At 40.6% G+C, this 17,160-nt stretch overlaps 1 protein-coding gene across 1 annotated transcript; it reads left to right on the plus strand.

Moving 5' to 3' along the window:
* The first annotated feature begins 831 nt into the window (after positions 1–831).
* LOC307263242 (neuronal calcium sensor 1) lies at positions 832–16,224 on the plus strand. Its single transcript, XM_080044353.1, has 10 exons — positions 832–963; positions 1,642–1,763; positions 2,777–2,922; positions 6,538–6,562; positions 10,433–10,571; positions 12,374–12,452; positions 12,990–13,078; positions 13,162–13,239; positions 14,399–14,506; positions 14,990–16,224. The coding sequence occupies exons 3-9, from the start codon at positions 2,859–2,861 to the stop codon at positions 14,495–14,497; spliced, it is 573 nt and encodes a 190-aa protein (XP_079900479.1). The 5' UTR covers positions 832–963; positions 1,642–1,763; positions 2,777–2,858; the 3' UTR covers positions 14,498–14,506; positions 14,990–16,224.
* The last annotated feature ends 936 nt before the right edge of the window (positions 16,225–17,160 follow it).

Here is a 17,160-nt window from a genome sequence, read left to right on the forward strand (position 1 = left end):
ATTCCACAGCCTTATAATAGGCTAATATCCTGTTTGTAAAACAAGCTGCCTATGCTTTTTGCCTCACTCTGTGGCTCAACAAAAGGCAACCGAAATCATTCCTGTGTAGGCTAACTGTGTGCATTTTTTTTTATTATATAGAAATGGGAAAAAGTTGCTCATCCAGGTTAGCTTAGCTCATACAATGGTGGTCAAGGGGAGCAGGTCAAAATATGAACTTTACAACATCACTAAACACTCCTGTGCTGTGTGCTTGTTGGGACTTGTTTATTGCCTAACTATGTTGCACTCTATTTATTTATTTTACACTTAGGACATTTTAGAATCATATAGGCTACGTGAGGTCATCCCTGTGTTCCCACAGCCCATAGGTCCCACATTTCTAATATGTTTTACCCTTCAAAGTAGGCCCTATGTTCCCACAGCCCGATAGTCCCACAGCACTATGTTCCTGAAATTGGCAGTTAGGTTCGAGAATCACAGCTGGAAGGGTAAGGGAAAAGGGAGAGGTTAGAATAGGCTACTTTGAAAGACTATCCCTGTCATTAGCTTGATCACATTGCCACAGTAGTAGGCTACTATAACCTACCAAAAAGTGCTATTTGTCCTTAAACTATGTCCAAAAATACGAGAATTTGGATCATAAAGTGAGTTTTGAGTCCAGTAGCCCTGCACAGATGATGACACGTGTATGGTCTGTTAAAGCACACAAAGAGTCAGTGTATAACCAAATGGTACCGCGACGTCAGTGTCTCTGGCACTGAGCTGGTCGGGGCCAGCAGCAACGTCACTCCCTGACGGCGGCATCAGAGCACGGGCTCGGGCACGGACGAACCACACGAGCATGCAGCGAGTCGCTCCTGAACTCGGCTGAGGAACACACAGCGTTGGACAGCGGCTCTCTCTTTCTCTTTCTGCTCCTGTGCTGACTGGACGGCGACTTTTTCCACATCTGTAGCCCAGGTAAACCCCGAAGTCACTTTACAGGCGGTAGCTTTTATTCATTTAAATGTGAGTTTTCTGTTTTTTTGTTTGTTTTTTTGTCAACTAGCAACAGGGAACAGCGTGGGTACCAAACGTTGCAAGTACAATGATTAGCAAAGCTCACGCACAGTAGCTGTGTACTATAGCCATAAACTGTGTGTTGCTATGGTACTGCCATGCAACGTCCCACCTGCTGCGCACGCGGCTGTATGCATGTTTTCCTCCTGTCAACCAAAACAAATATTATGTGGAAACAAAGCGCCCTTTCATGTAGCCTATTTGTTTTTCTTAATTCAGCCATTTATGAATTCAGGATTGCATATGTACGTTGGTTACGAGTCATAGACTGGGTCTCAACCATAGATAGATAGTATGGTCTCAACGCGACATTTAATTAGCTTGCCATCCATAGCCTATTAGTTGCAAGTTGTTTTCTTTAGGAATGGCACCCTGCACTTAACATTACCAACACTCTTCTTGCTACACATTATTGTGCCTTGCCCGTCGGCTTTATTGGGCAGTAGAAAGGTCCTTGTGTGTTTTTGATTGCTTTTCCAGTCCAGTGCTCTAGATGGCAAGACACATGCATTTCCACTAAATCACAGCCTACGCTTGTTGTTGCCTTTGTAACTGCTATCTATCTGTTTATTTTCATAGGGTGGAAATAACAACCAGGGACCACAAGGCTTGAGCAAACGCAAGATGCTGAGTTCCGGTGTTGCATCCCCAAGAAGGACATCCCCGGCCATGGACACAGAGAACAGATGTCTGCAGTGAAGGTGCCTCCTTGTGCTTACAGTAGTTTCTATTCCATGGTGGTTAGACATTTGGTGCATGCCCACGGCAGGCCTGTGATGCAAATAAATTCCATTATCCCTCATCTCCTGTCTGCTGCGACAAAGGAGAGGTAATCACCGTACCATGCTGTCTTGAGGCCAGGAAGGAGGGAGAAAATATGAGTCAGAACGGAGAAGAAAAGAAAGCTGTCACTTTTTAAGTCCGCCTTTAAGATTAGAAGACAGCTCACATTCAATACTTATTTTAAGAGCAGGGCCAGATCTCTTTCCAGCTGGAATCTAGAAGTGTAGAGCAATGCAGAGACTGGGCTGTCTTTTTGCTTCCCATAAATGCATAAATGAATTCTCTGAATCTTCTTACTTTTTGTTAAACCGTAATGTCTGCTTGAATTCCCCCAGGATTAAAGTCAGTGCTCTGAGCAAGGAGTGCAAAGTGCAGTGGTGGGGGGGGGGGGGGAGCTCTGTGTTCATTGTGTTCATTGTGTTTTAGTTTACTCACCTACTTATCTGAGCTGTCAAGAGGGAGGATTCTTCGCTACAGTAACTTACCCGGAGCAATAGAGATGGGGGGAGGGGGGAGGAGGAGGAGTGAGAAGAACAGAGAATGACTGTAAGGGGAGTGAGCGTGCTTAACCAAGCCACTGAGTGACTCTCGTATCCAAGGACGAAGGTACTAGCAACGCATCCAAACGAACTCCACTCCTCGCCCACGGACCGCTGTGCAGAAATGAGCCGGTCACACAGGCACTCAGCAGCGCTCCTATAGAGTCAACTACCTGCCGACCTCTTCTTCACAAGGTCCCTGGGGCTTTAGACTTGCCTGTTTGGAGTGCCAGGGCTGATGACTGAGCAGACCATGACAGCAGATGAAATTTCTTTTTAGTTTGAATGGGATTTGCTTTTTTTACCCTCCCCCCTGCAAAACAGATGCACGTTTCTCTTCATTCTTGATTGCAGCTAAACTGGCCACCGTTTTGTGTGTATGTTTTTGGCAGAGGAGCAGGCTGGAGAGGAGTTAGTAACAGGTGCTGCGTGCCAAGGTGGATTTGGACGAGTTGTTGGGGCGAGCTGAAGATCATGGGTAAATCAAACAGCAAGCTCAAGCAAGAGGTTGTGGAGGAGTTGACAAGGAAAACCTACTGTGAGTACCATTAGGTCTTTTTGCATGTTTTTGGATTATTAAGACAATCTTGCACATACTCTTTTCAGCTAGCTTTTTGGAGGATAAAGGACCCATTCTGGCCAAAGGTAAAAGCAGCCCCCTTATGTGATATGAGGAATACCTTATTTTAATTTGATTGCTGCAGTGTTCAAAACAATATGTTCCACCAACTGTGTTCCATACAGGCTGTACAGTAAATAGCCCTCCCTCTTGAGAACAGCTAGAACTAAGGGTCAGCTGGGAATAAGCCCTCCTGTTTGATTTAAATGTACATTTAAGTGATGTGTAGCAAAGTGTGATTGGTTGAGATTTGCAAAAGTGGCAATCAGCATCTTTAAATCACGCCGAATGGATTTATGAATATGGAGATGCTGAGTTTGTATCAGCTAGGACTTGGAGATGGGGATGTGTCTGTGTATTCAGATCATGGACCCACTTCGTATACACTCACCGGCAACTTTATTAGGTACAGCAGTTCAATTTCTTCTTAACAAATATAACTAATCAGCCAATCACATCGCAGAAACTCAATGCAGTTAGGCATGTAGACTTGGACAGGACTTATTGAAGTTAAAACCGTGCAACAGAATGGGGAAGAAAGGGGTTTTAAGTGACTTTGAACATGGCAATGTTGAAGGTTCTAGAAGGGCTGGTCTGAGTATTTCAGAATCCTGCTGATCTACTGGGATTTTCACGCACAACCATCTCTAGGGTTTACAGAGAATGGTCCGAAAAAGGAAAAATATCCAGTGAGCAGCAGTTGTGTGGACCAAAATGCCTTGTTGAAGTCAGAGGTCAGTGGAGGATGGGCAGACTGGTTTGAGATGATAGAACAGCAACAGTAACTCACAGGTGTACCTAATAAAGTGGCCGGTGATATATTATATGTAACAGATAGAATAGATGGATAGTTTAAATGAATTAATAAGATGTTAATCAGGCTACAATTATAAATGGGATTAATTCGTAGCGACAGATATAAAAGGTGGGATTGATGGGTGAGTTTTCAATATTGCCAGTATGGATTTGTGTTGTTCCTGTGGACTTATCTGGACATTGATTGACAGCATTTGTTGTTCTCTGCTTAATAGCAGAACTTGTTTATTGTGGATTTCCTGCAAAATAAGAAACATGTTCACCCCCCCCACAACATTTTCAATCAAATCTGAGCAGAGCTTACATTTGTAATTACCACAACAAAGTCGGCCCGGAAGACACTGTATTAATTGGTTTTGTGTTATTTCTGGAGGGCAGCGTTATAATTATTATTTGAGCCGTACAGTATGCAGGTGTTGGTGGGAGTTGACATCCATTGGCTGCTTAATGACAGTGTTATTTGTATGGTGCTACTCTCTACAGCAGAAACAAGGAAGGCTGCTGTGGCAGGAAATTGCTGTGGAGGAAGATTGGGCTTCTTGCTGGGTTGGGCTGCTTGCTGCTGTCCTTTACTCTCCCTCTCTCCCTCCCTCTCTCTTTCTCTCTCTCTTACCCTTTCGCCCTGTCTCTCTCACTATATCCCCTAATTGCCCTCTTTGAGCAGAGAATGGAATAGTATAATTAGGATCTTATCTGGTTAGCATCGCTGAGAGAGGCACCAAGCTTTCTCTCCCAGCGTGATCACTGTCCCTCGCTCTGTTCTTGCCTTGCTTGAGATTCTATCCTTTTTTATTTCTTCCCTCATCCTGCCTCTTTTTCTTGATCTCTCCAGAGAAGCTGTGTATGTTATTTAAGTCAACGCTATCCTTTGCTTCTTGACAGATTGAGGACTTGGTACATTTCTCTTTGCCATGTGTCTGTTTTAGACAGTTTTTCTGTTTTAGAGGTAAGAGAGGCAGGTTTTTTTCCCCCCGAGCAAATGATGCTCTCTATGTTGATAGGCAACCAACAAGGCCAGGCCTGTTTAGTAACAAATATACAGTATATCTGTGGATGTCTGTCTTCTGTTTTTTTTGTATTCATAAATTATTTTAAATTTTAAATAAGAAAATGATCGTGACCTAAAGTAAAACACTCCTGATATACGACTACATTATGCTGTACACTCTGGCTAGCTGTTCGATTTGTTGCAGCCTCTCCTGTACTTTAAGAGACCGTCATTCGACCCAGAAATGATTTTACAAATGACTGTTCTTACACCAAACGAATAGCCCAGCACTCCTATTCAAATGTCTGCAGGGTGAAGGCTAGGCCCATGTAATAGCATGATTATTTTGTAAGTTGTCAAAGCCATAAAGAGGCTCACAGTGACATACCCCAAGCAGGAAACCCTGCAGAGACAACCCAGAGTGGGTCCTGCACTCTCACACTGCAATGGGCTGATTGCATTATTGCCCATTGCCACTGACTGAGTTATGTAATACATTGTTTCTTTCATCAAAGCACAGAAATGGTGAATTGACACAATTTTTGACTACATTGGTTTTTGAGGTCAATTTAATGCTAGTTCGACTAGCGTTGACTTGGCTGGCAGCGGAGAGACTGAGCCTAACATTTATTGCCTAGGAAAGGGTCACGGGATGGGTTTCTTGGTGAAATGCTGAGCAGAACAAATTGAGGCTGTGCTATACAATATACAGGCCACTTGACTTTGTCTTCTTAGCAATAGCCTTTGTTGTTTGTCAAGCACTGCAATAGTCAAATTATGGAATGCCTGTATAAATGTCATGGTAAAGGGTTTACAAAACACTTTTCCCCCTACCCATATCATGAATATATTTTTTTAATTTCCTTTCAAATCTCCTGTGATGTGAGGGTCTTGGATCTTTTAATAATGTAATTTGAATTACCCATTTAAAATGTGTTATTTGCCAAGTGAAACTCACTGTTTACTTTGTCTCACTGGTTGTATACATTTGTGGTCTTTGCATTGCTCAAGGAAGGTTAAACATTATAGTAGAATACATTATCCATTAACTAACTAGCTGTTTGTGGTATTCATAAGGCTTATGCTTTGACCCAGGCCCAAGAGACGTAGTAGTAGGCGGCAATCTATCCTTACTAACAGCCGCATTAATTTAAAAAAAGTCTCTCTCAGAGGACCACCGGGTTAAACTAATCTTATTGATTTACAGCCCTTGTTTTCATTAATAACCTCAGGGATACAATTGCATCGAATTGCCATGGTAACTTGAGAGACAGTAAAGAGACAAGGGAAAGCCATGAGGGATTGGTTGATTAGATAGTGGAAGATAATGGTATTTGTGCGGGCATGATAACACATCCTGCCTTCTAAACTGCTCTCTTTCTTAAACCTGTGGCTCACCTTCATTCTCTCAGCCTGGTTTGTATCTGTTTTTGGCTCCCTGGGGTTTACTCCCACTTGTCTTCTACTACACTGAAGAATCTATTATACTTCTCCTCTGACAGCATGCTATAATCAATGAATTGTACATTTAATTAAACATGGTTATTTCCCTGCAACCGCATGTTGACACTGTTGAATAGTTTTTGTAAAGATATGTGTTCCAGGGGATTTGGGCCAAGATGATTAACAATGCTACTACTGGGTTACTCTTGTATTTAACAGCCAGTTACTTTTTTCTAGGAGAACAAAGTTTTTACCTAAGCTAATGCCACTCTTTGTTTCTCTTACAGTTACAGAGAAAGAGGTGCAGCAGTGGTAAGTGTGTGCATTCATTGTTAATTCCATTATATTAGCAATTGTCTCTTTACTGGCAAAGCTCACATGAATCAAGGGGGTCTATCTTGACCCTCTTGCAAATGCCTACATTGATATATTTTACCCAGACTGTTTCTTGATTCCATGCATAGTGTATTAACAATTTGTTTGATAGCTGATTAGAAGACCAATTTGTCAAACTGCCCTGAAGACAGATGAGTTCTAAAATTAGAATGACTTTGGCGCCTAACTGACACTGAATGACTTTGAAGGCCGATAACACAGACAGATACAAAATGTCCATGATGCATTCCTCAACACGCTCTATTTGCAAAAGGGATTTCTGATAACTATGGCCGGGGCATAAGGTTGTTCCACTTAAAGGCACTTTACTAACACTGTTGTGAATTGTACACGTATCAAAATGAAACATATTCATGGAACAGAGAGACCTCAGACAGAAATGTCACAGAAACTGTGGGGAGAGTAATCATTGCAGTAAGGTCGATATATTGCTAAATGTTTTTTCCTGAAGGCGCAATTTGATAGCAGTTGGCCCAAGGTTGGGAGTCAATGCATCTTTATTATCAGAGATGATTCAAGCCTGAGCCTAGTCATCATCCCTCTTCTTTTCTACATGCTGCTTTTTGGCTATTGTTTCTTTGGAAATGAAAAAAACAAAGGATAGTGTGTGTCAGACGAGGGAGCCCTTTGATAAAGTGAACACAATTCCATGTTCACACTTCAGTTATCCCACTTTGGTTTTGAATTTCACAACCTAATTCTGCACGCATGAAAAGAGCTCTGCCTCAAGAGTGCTGTTCATGTTCTCTGATAGGGGTTTTCAGGGGGAATGAGCCACGGAACATTCTCAGCCACACAGCAGCAGCAGCATTAGATATCAGTGGGCTTCGGCAGGTCCACAGCCTCAGAAATTGCCTGTCTCTGGGGCTGCCTGAGAGCACTGGGGCAGAACACCCCCCCTCCCTCAGGCCTGTGCAGCCAGCTAGCTCACCATCACCTCCATGTTTCACTTCACAGGAAAGTTTGCATGATTCCTCACTTGAAGATCAGCAGCAATCAACACGGCTGAGTGTGAATGATGAGAGGGAATTTTACCAGGGGAAATGCCAGATGGTGTGTAATTAGAGCACGGGCATAGACACAGAAGAATTAGCAGGGTTAGATAAATGCCTATGTTGTGCATGCAATTCGTTCCCCTTTTTAATTCTCCTCTAAGGGAACATCATTACTATGCTCGAGGCTCACCTGAAATCAATAACAAGATGCCATAGTGCAGTGATGCTTCTGCCAGCTATAGGCAGGAGGCAAGGGAGACATCCTGCACAACTGAACTCTTTAGCAAACCATCATGGTAGAGGCCAAGGAGTGGGATGAAGTGCCAGCAATAAATACTTTATCTTCATGCTGGCTCCCCAGTGTGGTCTGAAGCACAATGTCACGACTGCTATGTCCCTGCAAGTACAGTGTGTAGTTGCATAATTACACTACTTCAAGTACAGTCTGACTCTGTATGTGTCTTAGCACCAGTGTCACCGAGTCAGATTTCCTGGACATGATGTGTTCTTGGCAAATGAAGGTGATTCTGATTATGACGAATAGAAGACACTGGGAAAACATGGTACTGTGCCTTTGTACTTCACCCAAGAACTGTACATGTATTTTCCTCTTATATAACTCGCTATAGTATATTCAAAGGAAACTAATGTGAAATTACTTTTCAGTGTTAGTCTTTTAATAAAATCAAACAAAGTGCATATTGAATTCAATTGACAAGCCCAACCAATAATGTTTTAGATTTTTACTTGACCAAACAATTTGATTTTGATGAGACAAATGTTGGTTATTGAGGAGTTGTGAGCGAGATATTGAGGGGGGACATTTTACTGCTAAAATAAAATTTGTCAAAAAGACAACACTTTTAAACCGACATTTAAATTAAAACTGTAAACATCATTAAACAATAACATATCACATTTCAGATTAAAAAACGATTTTATATATATACAGTTGTTGAAGTAAAACAATATGCTATATGCAATATACTATATATAACCATCAAATGGCAAGCCTTTGATATTAACAGTGAACTATCTTTTAATAATTAACCTGGGCTATAGCCAATAACTTATTAAAGAGGATTTTTGCCAGATTTTCACATCACAGGCTGCTCACAAGGTAGCACTACCGCATATGTGATACAATCCTGGACCATTGGTGATTGAGATGCATTGTGGTTAATTTTGTTTAATGTAATGAACACATTTTGGTGGAATAAAAAATACACTTTTTAATCATTTTCCTAAAAACATTTTGTCGTCCATTCGATAATGTTGAACAAGTGCAATGCTGAGAAGATGGATTACTCTTTGAATTCACTGCTCTTTCAATCTAACAAGCAATGTGTGTTTAAGGGTGCTCTTAAAAAAAATAAAAAAATAAATGCTCACAAAATAATCCTTGTTAAGGCACTCTGAGTCAAGGAGAAAAGTTACATCAAAGGTGTACTCGGGTGATTAAGTTAGTTGACTTGTAAGACACAGATTAAAAAAGGGTTGTGAAAATGAAAGCAGCAGAGGCTAAACTATGCTATAAGTCTCTACATTTTACCATAATGCAACTATAGAACTGAAAGAGTATCTTTCAATAGACTGACCCTGGCCACTTTTTTCAGTACACCAGAGTTTGTAACACAGCTTTACGTTAAGATTCAAACCTCTCTTTTTTAGAATTTTGAAAGCTCCTTCAGACCAATTTCTTTCATTTTCACTGTTTCTGCATATAATATTCCATACTCATGTTAAAAATGAAAGTGTTCAGGTGAAAGGGGTCAGTTTTGGATTATAATTTGCATTGTATTTTATGCACTTTGAATACCAATTGGGTTGTATCCTGCATTACGGTGAGCTAGGCTTTCATTGTCTCGCATATCTCCAGATAATTCACGTGAGATTTACAAGATGGTGCTCTTCCTTCGCTTCTTTTCTTACTGAACTTTTTCCCAGCTGCTCCTCAAAGCCTCTTCATCTCTTTGACTATACATTGGCTTAATTATCTCCAAGGCAGATTAAAAGTAAAGAGTTTAAAAGAAGCCAGGAGCCAGAGTAAAAAAAAAAGAGATCTGTCCCAGCCCTCATTCTTGCTCTCTGTCTTTGGCCTTAATTACAGCTCTGCCTTTTTTGAACAGCCCGAACCGAATCATAGACGAACATGCAGTATTCCCTTGTGAGACATGTATGCGGTTGATCAAGAGCAAGAGCTTTTTGCAATGCTTTTTTATAACTAGGGAATATTATTATTTTCTGTGCTTCCTTATTTTTGCAAAGGCTAGCACTCTTGATTGCTCCCTGACCTGTTACAGTGCAGTGGTACTTTGATGCTGCTGTGTTGCTTTTATGAAGACGTACAAGGAAACTGCCTACCCTTTGACTGACTGCGCTTGAAATTGCTTATGAGAAGTTTCTATATTTAGTCTAATAGAGATATTGAGTCGCTCTCTAGATATGTCATTTCCAGGGGCGAGAGGAAGCTCTTTGACTTATCTATCAGCCACGCATATTATCAAAAGAAGACTAGAGAGTAATTTGATTAGAGTTAACTGCTCTAGGCTTGCTATTGGATAAGGGCGACCGTCTTATCTGTGAATGAGACAAATAGCTTTGCACTTCTACTTTTTGATCTGGCACACTCTCTCAACCTGCATCAGTAATGCCTGCTGTAGAAGTTAGGAGGTGACTTCAGTCTGTCATCATTGGTGTCCTGTCATGTCTTGATTATGTATTCTCATTGCAGTATAAATTATATGTTAACTCCTTATAATGGTCTTCTGTCTGTGCTTTATTTTTCCAGGTACAAAGGCTTCATCAAAGATTGTCCTAGTGGGCAGCTGGACGCTGTGGGCTTTCAGAAGATATACAAGCAGTTTTTCCCTTTTGGAGATCCCACAAAGTTTGCCTCCTTTGTCTTCAATGTATTTGATGAAAATAAGGTTTGTAATAAAAAATGCACTACCATTGTTACTTCAAAATGACAGAGAAATAGTTTGACAGTGGCAGTTTGTCTGGGTTTTGCGGCTAGATAAGGAAAGTGATGTTAAAGGTGATGTTGTCTTTCTTTCAGCCATAGGTCACGCACAATTAAAAGAGTGTATAGAATCCCTGTTTATTTTGCAGCAGTTCTGTCTTCGTGTTCTTCTTTTTTAATACTACATGTTATCAGGTTTGTATACAGACAATGGTTATTAATTAAACCCATTCTGAATGAAAGCCTGTTTAGACACGGAAATAACAAAGTGTAATCCACATATAAAATACATGGACATGTTGTAAATTCCATGTTGAGTTCACTCTTCACATTTATTTTATTTGTAATGTTTACTGATTTATTTCTATTCTTTGCAGTTTTTCTTAACTGTAAAGTTAGAACAAGCTCAATCTTGCCATATTATGGACATACTGTATGTAAGGTCAATGATTAACAGAACACCCTCTGAACTCATTCTCTACCTGAACATTATCATTTATTCCAACAGCGCACAGCTGAATGGATTAAATTTAATATCTAAACCGCACTGAAGATGAGTCATTTTAACATATAATTGGATTTCTTAGCTCTGTGCCAGAAATCCCTTTCTGAGGGTGGTTATTAAAAGGTGTATTGAAGGAAACTGTTTTGTTGGCACATCCTCTAGGTGTTTGAGGATATGCGGATATATCAAGTTTCAACAAGGCCAGACTGTTAGAAGCTACATTTGTCTGAACTAATTCACCTTATTCCAGCTGTGCACGATTATTATAACAGCTCCTGGGATGTTGGTGAGCCACTGGAGGTTTATTGAGTTCAGTTAAGAGGCTTTGTGTCAGGAAGATCTCTGTCTGATGTTTATCTGTGACCTTCATTGGTGCTAGGAACCCCATAGTTAGAAAAATGCAGTGATCTTAACAGTTTTTATGACTTATGTAAAGAGCAATGCATGACTTCAGCACAGTCTGGCTGCTCAGATGTCTGGTAGAGATAAAGTTAGCTGACCCCAAGGCCATGAAGAGCGCTGGGCTTTTTTCTGCAACAGCTTTAGCTGAAGTCATAGCGGTTACAGGTAGGCAGCTGTTGTAACAGTGTTGGATGTTATGCAGCACCTCACTTTGATTTCAGAAAGGCTCATGCAGTTGCGTGAGGCTGGATGTCATAACTTTTTGAGTTGATCTAAATCAGCGCTGTTTGAGCCACTTTCTGACCGTTTCATATTTGATCCATATTGACAGATGTTTCTCCCTGCTTAACTGTAAAGTGTGGCCTTGCAGAAGAATGCTGAAGGCCACAATTTTGGGAGGGAAATTGGAAATGTAGATTCCATGCATGGTATTCTAACAAAGCTGAGATATAATAAGTGTCAGAGCGGAACAATTTCTGCCTTGTCGAACAGAATTATCTGGCATGTCAGTTCATGATGTACAATTTTTTTTTAAATCGTCTTTGTCTCAAATTTACGGTGCCTGTTTTTGTGTGGTAACTTTTCGACTCTGAGCCAGTAGCATCCATCTTACTAATGACCAGAGGTGACATATTTTTGCCTCAGGAGAGAGCCATTGTGCAGGGCAAAAATAGCAGCAGACTTGGAGCAAACGTCTGGCTCCGCTTTCTTTCAGCAGAATACAGCAATGACATCATGAAAGAACAGCAAGAAGCTCATGAAAGTAAAGCTAAAGCAAGTATAAAGACAGGTGCTCATCTTGTCCCTTGCCATCTTCTCTCTCCCATTCACTCTTTTCCCTCCCTTTTGTCACTCCATAGGATGGACGCATTGAGTTCTCTGAGTTCATCCAGGCCTTGTCAGTGACGTCCCGGGGGACTCTAGATGAGAAGCTGAGATGTAAGGAAATGCAACCTCCTCCCCTAATGTTTGACATTTAAATGACAGGATTTGGGATTGACTGCCATGCATTGCATATGAAAGAGAACCATAGGGTTTCTAGAGGGCAGCAGATAGGAGATATAAGCAAGACAGCAGGGTTCTACAAGAGGGGCTCACAAGGCAATGTGTTGACAACCTTTTTCGGAAATAGAACACTGTAAAAAATGTGTCCGACTTTAGCTAAAGTTAAGTTTGAAACCTGAAACAAAGTTATCATATTTTATATCCATTATATATCCTTTTGAACTGAGAAGAAACCATGAAAGGCTGCTGCCTGCATGTACTCAGTTTTTATCAGTTCCATAGAGATAAAACCCTGTTCTTCGTTGTCCATGAAAATATATAGCTCAATCTTTTTTTTGACATATTCAAGTCACAGTAGTGTTCTGATCTCAGCATGGGCTCACCTACAAAATATAGCTAAACATCACATACCAGATATACGTATCTAAAGCTACTATCACCTAACAAATATATACATATTTCTCCATACAGGGGCCTTCAAATTATACGACCTCGATAATGATGGCTACATCACCCGAGATGAGATGTTGAACATTGTCGATGCCATATATCAGATGGTGGTAAGTTTTACCTAACATCCTAAATATAAATCAAAAATGTTTGAATTGTACAAAAGTAATGATTTTTGTAATTTTTTTAAAAGGGTAACACTGTGGAGCTGCCAGAAGAAGAAAACACACCAGAAAAGCGAGTGGACCGTATTTTTGCAATGATGGATAAGGTAAGTATTTTATAATTAAAGGTGCTGTAAGCGGAATGGTCCTTTTAGCTAACTTCCTGTCAGTTACTGCAGTTAGCAGTCCCCTCGCTCGTCCCTACGTCACTACATTAATGCACTGCAATGTCTTCAAGCAGCAAGTTATCTAGCATCATCTCAGATCCATAAGTGTGATAAAACATGATAAAAACCATCAAAACAGACATTGAAAAGGATTTTTACCTGCTCCGCCATTGTAGGCGCATACACATTCACCCATCCGTTGCTCTGGCGTGCACCGGCAGTGAGACCATGGAGTGTATATACTATATATGAGTGAGACGAGTGTTGGTTTGTAGCGTTCTCTCTTCTGATTGGATAAAAATTTTGTGATACTCCAATAAGTTTATTTGCCGATTACATGCAAAGCAGCTGACTGCGAGATCGGCTTTATGAAATGCGCACATTATGTAAGTGATCACTGTATGAATAAAGAGCGATTTTACACTTATATTATCATAAATAAACCGCCAGGATATTTTTATTATTATATTATAAAAAAAAAACATAAATAAACCGCTTACTTCACCTTTAACATGAAGATACAGGCAATGATATTGCACTAGTTGCTTTACCATGAGTTGTTATTTTCTGTAATTTGACATTTAACTTTGTCTGACAATGATACAAGTGCTCCAATGGTTATTATTACCATTAAGGTGATGGAATCTGCCTTTGTTGCCACCCTCTGGGCTCTGACATGGACGCTGTTAAGTTTAGAAATGTTAGCCATCACAGTGTCACTAACACTGCCCACAGTCTATAAACATCATATATAGTCTCCTCTACCACTAGCCTGCGGTGCTAATGCCCACTCCCTCATCCCCAAGAATCTACTCAGCCTTAGTGAAAGATGAGACGCAGCCCGCATTGGGCGTGTGTATCGGCCCACGACTGCCAAGATCAGCCCATTGGACTAGCTGTGCAGCACAGCAGCACATAGTGAATTGTGTTGGCAGATAATGGCCACCATCCAAGTGCACTGAACCAAAGATCGGTCATCAACAGCATAGAACTAGGGTAACATGTTTTAGGTTAGGAGCCTCTTTTGGCCCCTGCTGGCAACTCCATGTTAAAACATTAAAGGGCTTCAGTTTCTTTTGGTCTTAAATTCTTCTTGCAGAATGCTGATGGGAAGCTGACTCTGCAGGAGTTTCAGGAGGGTTCAAAGGCAGACCCTTCTATTGTCCAGGCATTGTCACTCTATGACGGGCTTGTGTAGACATTAAAGGTGAGTGGTGGGGTATTGTTGAGCTAGAACCTGCATACCTCTCGGCTAGATTTATTTCCAATCCAAGGTCAAGCTTCAACTTCAAGATAATATTCTTAATTCCTATTTTTTTCCGAGCAAAGAATAAAAGAAAGGAAATTCAGTCTGTGGGCTGAGACCATATTCAAGAAGCCACTTTATGCTTTCAGTTTTGTTCCTATGAATTATACAAATGTCCCACTTGTTTGCTGGCAATCTAATAGTCTTGTAATAATGAGGGAAGAGTGAGACAGTCCTCTCTTCTCACTGCCTTATGTAATGCACCGGCCGATGCCAATTGTTGCTGATATCCTGCTCGGCTTTTTTCAACTGTGAAGTGAGCTTGTGAAGACATATTTAAGTAATGCAATAGCACTGTTTAGAGATTATCATGCATGCTCTGAACACACCCAGATTTCAAGACGCCGCAACTATTCACCGGTAATCATTCTTACAACTTCTCAGATGGATCCAACACAGCATCCACCTGCTCGTTATACGCCAACCCAGCACCGCCGCACCTGTAACAGGAGGAAGCCACATTTAAACTAGCTCACCCAGAAGCAGCCTGCAGATTTCCATTGCACGTCCATACGGTTTCTGTGTCAAGCAGCTGTTTGATTACATCCAGAAAGGATTGTAAACAAACATATCCCCTGATGTGACTGAGAATTTGACATGTCAGCAAAACCCTCAGTCATTTAACCGTGCTTTTGCAGCTACGTGGCACTGTGAGCACACTTGAGTATTGTTGAGAGTGTACGAACATTTCTGCAAGCACAGTGTTTCGGATTTCCCCATGGACAGTCCAAGGAACTGATTTCTCTCTGAGATGTTAGTGTCCATCTCATTCACATACTGTAAACCAGAGGAATGCGCATAAGCCAATCAGAGGAGCTGCTGCTGCTACATGATCACCACATGGAGAGACTATGAACCTGGGACAATCTGGGATAAAGTGTTACTTGGTGGTAATGTGACTAATGTGACCTAAGGTCAAACAGCAGTATAGTGTACATTGTATAATGTAAATATGGTCATTTATTTTCTGCTTTGCTGCATTTATGGGACTTTCCTCATAAGTATGGAATGAAGTTTTATTTTTTATCAAAGGTGTTGAAATGTATTACACTGTATTTTTCAATATTATTGTGGGATAGTTTTTTTTCTCACATTCTAAAGTTTCTTTTTTCTGAGAGAACAGGGCTTTCATTTGAAGAAGGGCATTGAAGGGGCGAGGAGATTTCTATGGATTATTTTACTATGTTTGCCGTCCCTGCATCCTATTGTGCTGTCTGTAGTGTTGCACAGCCACATCCTGAACGACATGACCAAGCAACACAGAGAATTACAACCTACATCTGAATTGAGGCTCATTTGGGAGCATCGTTGTGCAGTCTCAGCAGACACAAAGCCCTGGTCATTGAGATGCACAAACACACATCAATTCTAGTTGTAAAGCTTTTGCGAGCTCTGTGGTCGCAATTGTCAACTTTGTATTTGTCCTGTGCGAGGCCAGAGCATGTGATGCCTTTTTTCATTCTTGAACTATTTTAGTTACAACATTAAGATGTTTATCAGCTTCACTGATTTTATGCCTTATGCAAATGGTAATTTATTAAATGATTTAATGTAATGTACCTGTTGATTAACAGTATAAGAGCACAGAATAAAATGCATTTAAGTGGATAACATTTCTATTCCTGCATTCTTAGTCTTTGTATTTAAAATGAATGAAAAGTTCTGGTTGAATGCTTACATGTGCATATGCAAAATGTAAAACTTTCTTTATCATCCACAATGAATAACTTCTCAAGACATGACATACCATTATATTCAAATGTATAATAAATAGCAGTCCAGAATTACACATTGCTGCTTCACTTATAGGGTAATGTTGAGCATGTGCCAGGCTTTGAAACAAAATCTTCCATGCCATCGGCTCTGTGGTGTAAGCATGCTGAGTGTGTTTGTATAAGTAACAATGAACAGCATAAAACTATGAAGTCTTAGCATTGTTGGGTGGTTTAATGAGGCTCACTGGGTTTTGTGTAGAAGCTGCTGGGCTTGCTCAAACATGCTTTCTGTTTTCTTGTAATCAAGGACACATGCAAGTGATACCCAGAAGGGTGTGCAGCTTTTGATGTACCTTTGGGTACATCTTTGATTAATTTTGTATTTTGTTTCAAATGTGGAATCTACCACTAAGTGCCTTCAAAGACAAGACAAGACAAGTTTCTTACACTTTATTATTTACATTCATAAGATCTGGTCTGGCTTCCTCTGACCTAATAAGACAAGATGCCTGAAACTAGACACCAAGTGTGTGTTTTATAATCAATAACACAATTATATCCTGATCAGCAACAAAGTAAAAAAAAAGACAGTGACATTTCTGTGTGGCACGTAAAGTATTCCACCCATTCATATGCCAAGAGGATATTACTTCGGGTGGGCTATGTATAAATTTAGATTGGTGTCGGCTGAATATAAACGTTGGCTATTTATACAAACGAGGCTGTTACTGAGACAATGTTCTCCGCTTGTCCGAAATACAGTCTCCAGGCTCCGCTGTTAATGTGAGTAAATCTGTTAAAAACGGTGTCTCTTGGGGCCCAACTCTATTACGGAGAACA

Source organism: Ammodytes marinus (assembly GCF_949987685.1).
Source record: "Ammodytes marinus genome assembly, chromosome: 2".
Lineage (NCBI taxonomy): Eukaryota > Metazoa > Chordata > Actinopteri > Uranoscopiformes > Ammodytidae > Ammodytes > Ammodytes marinus.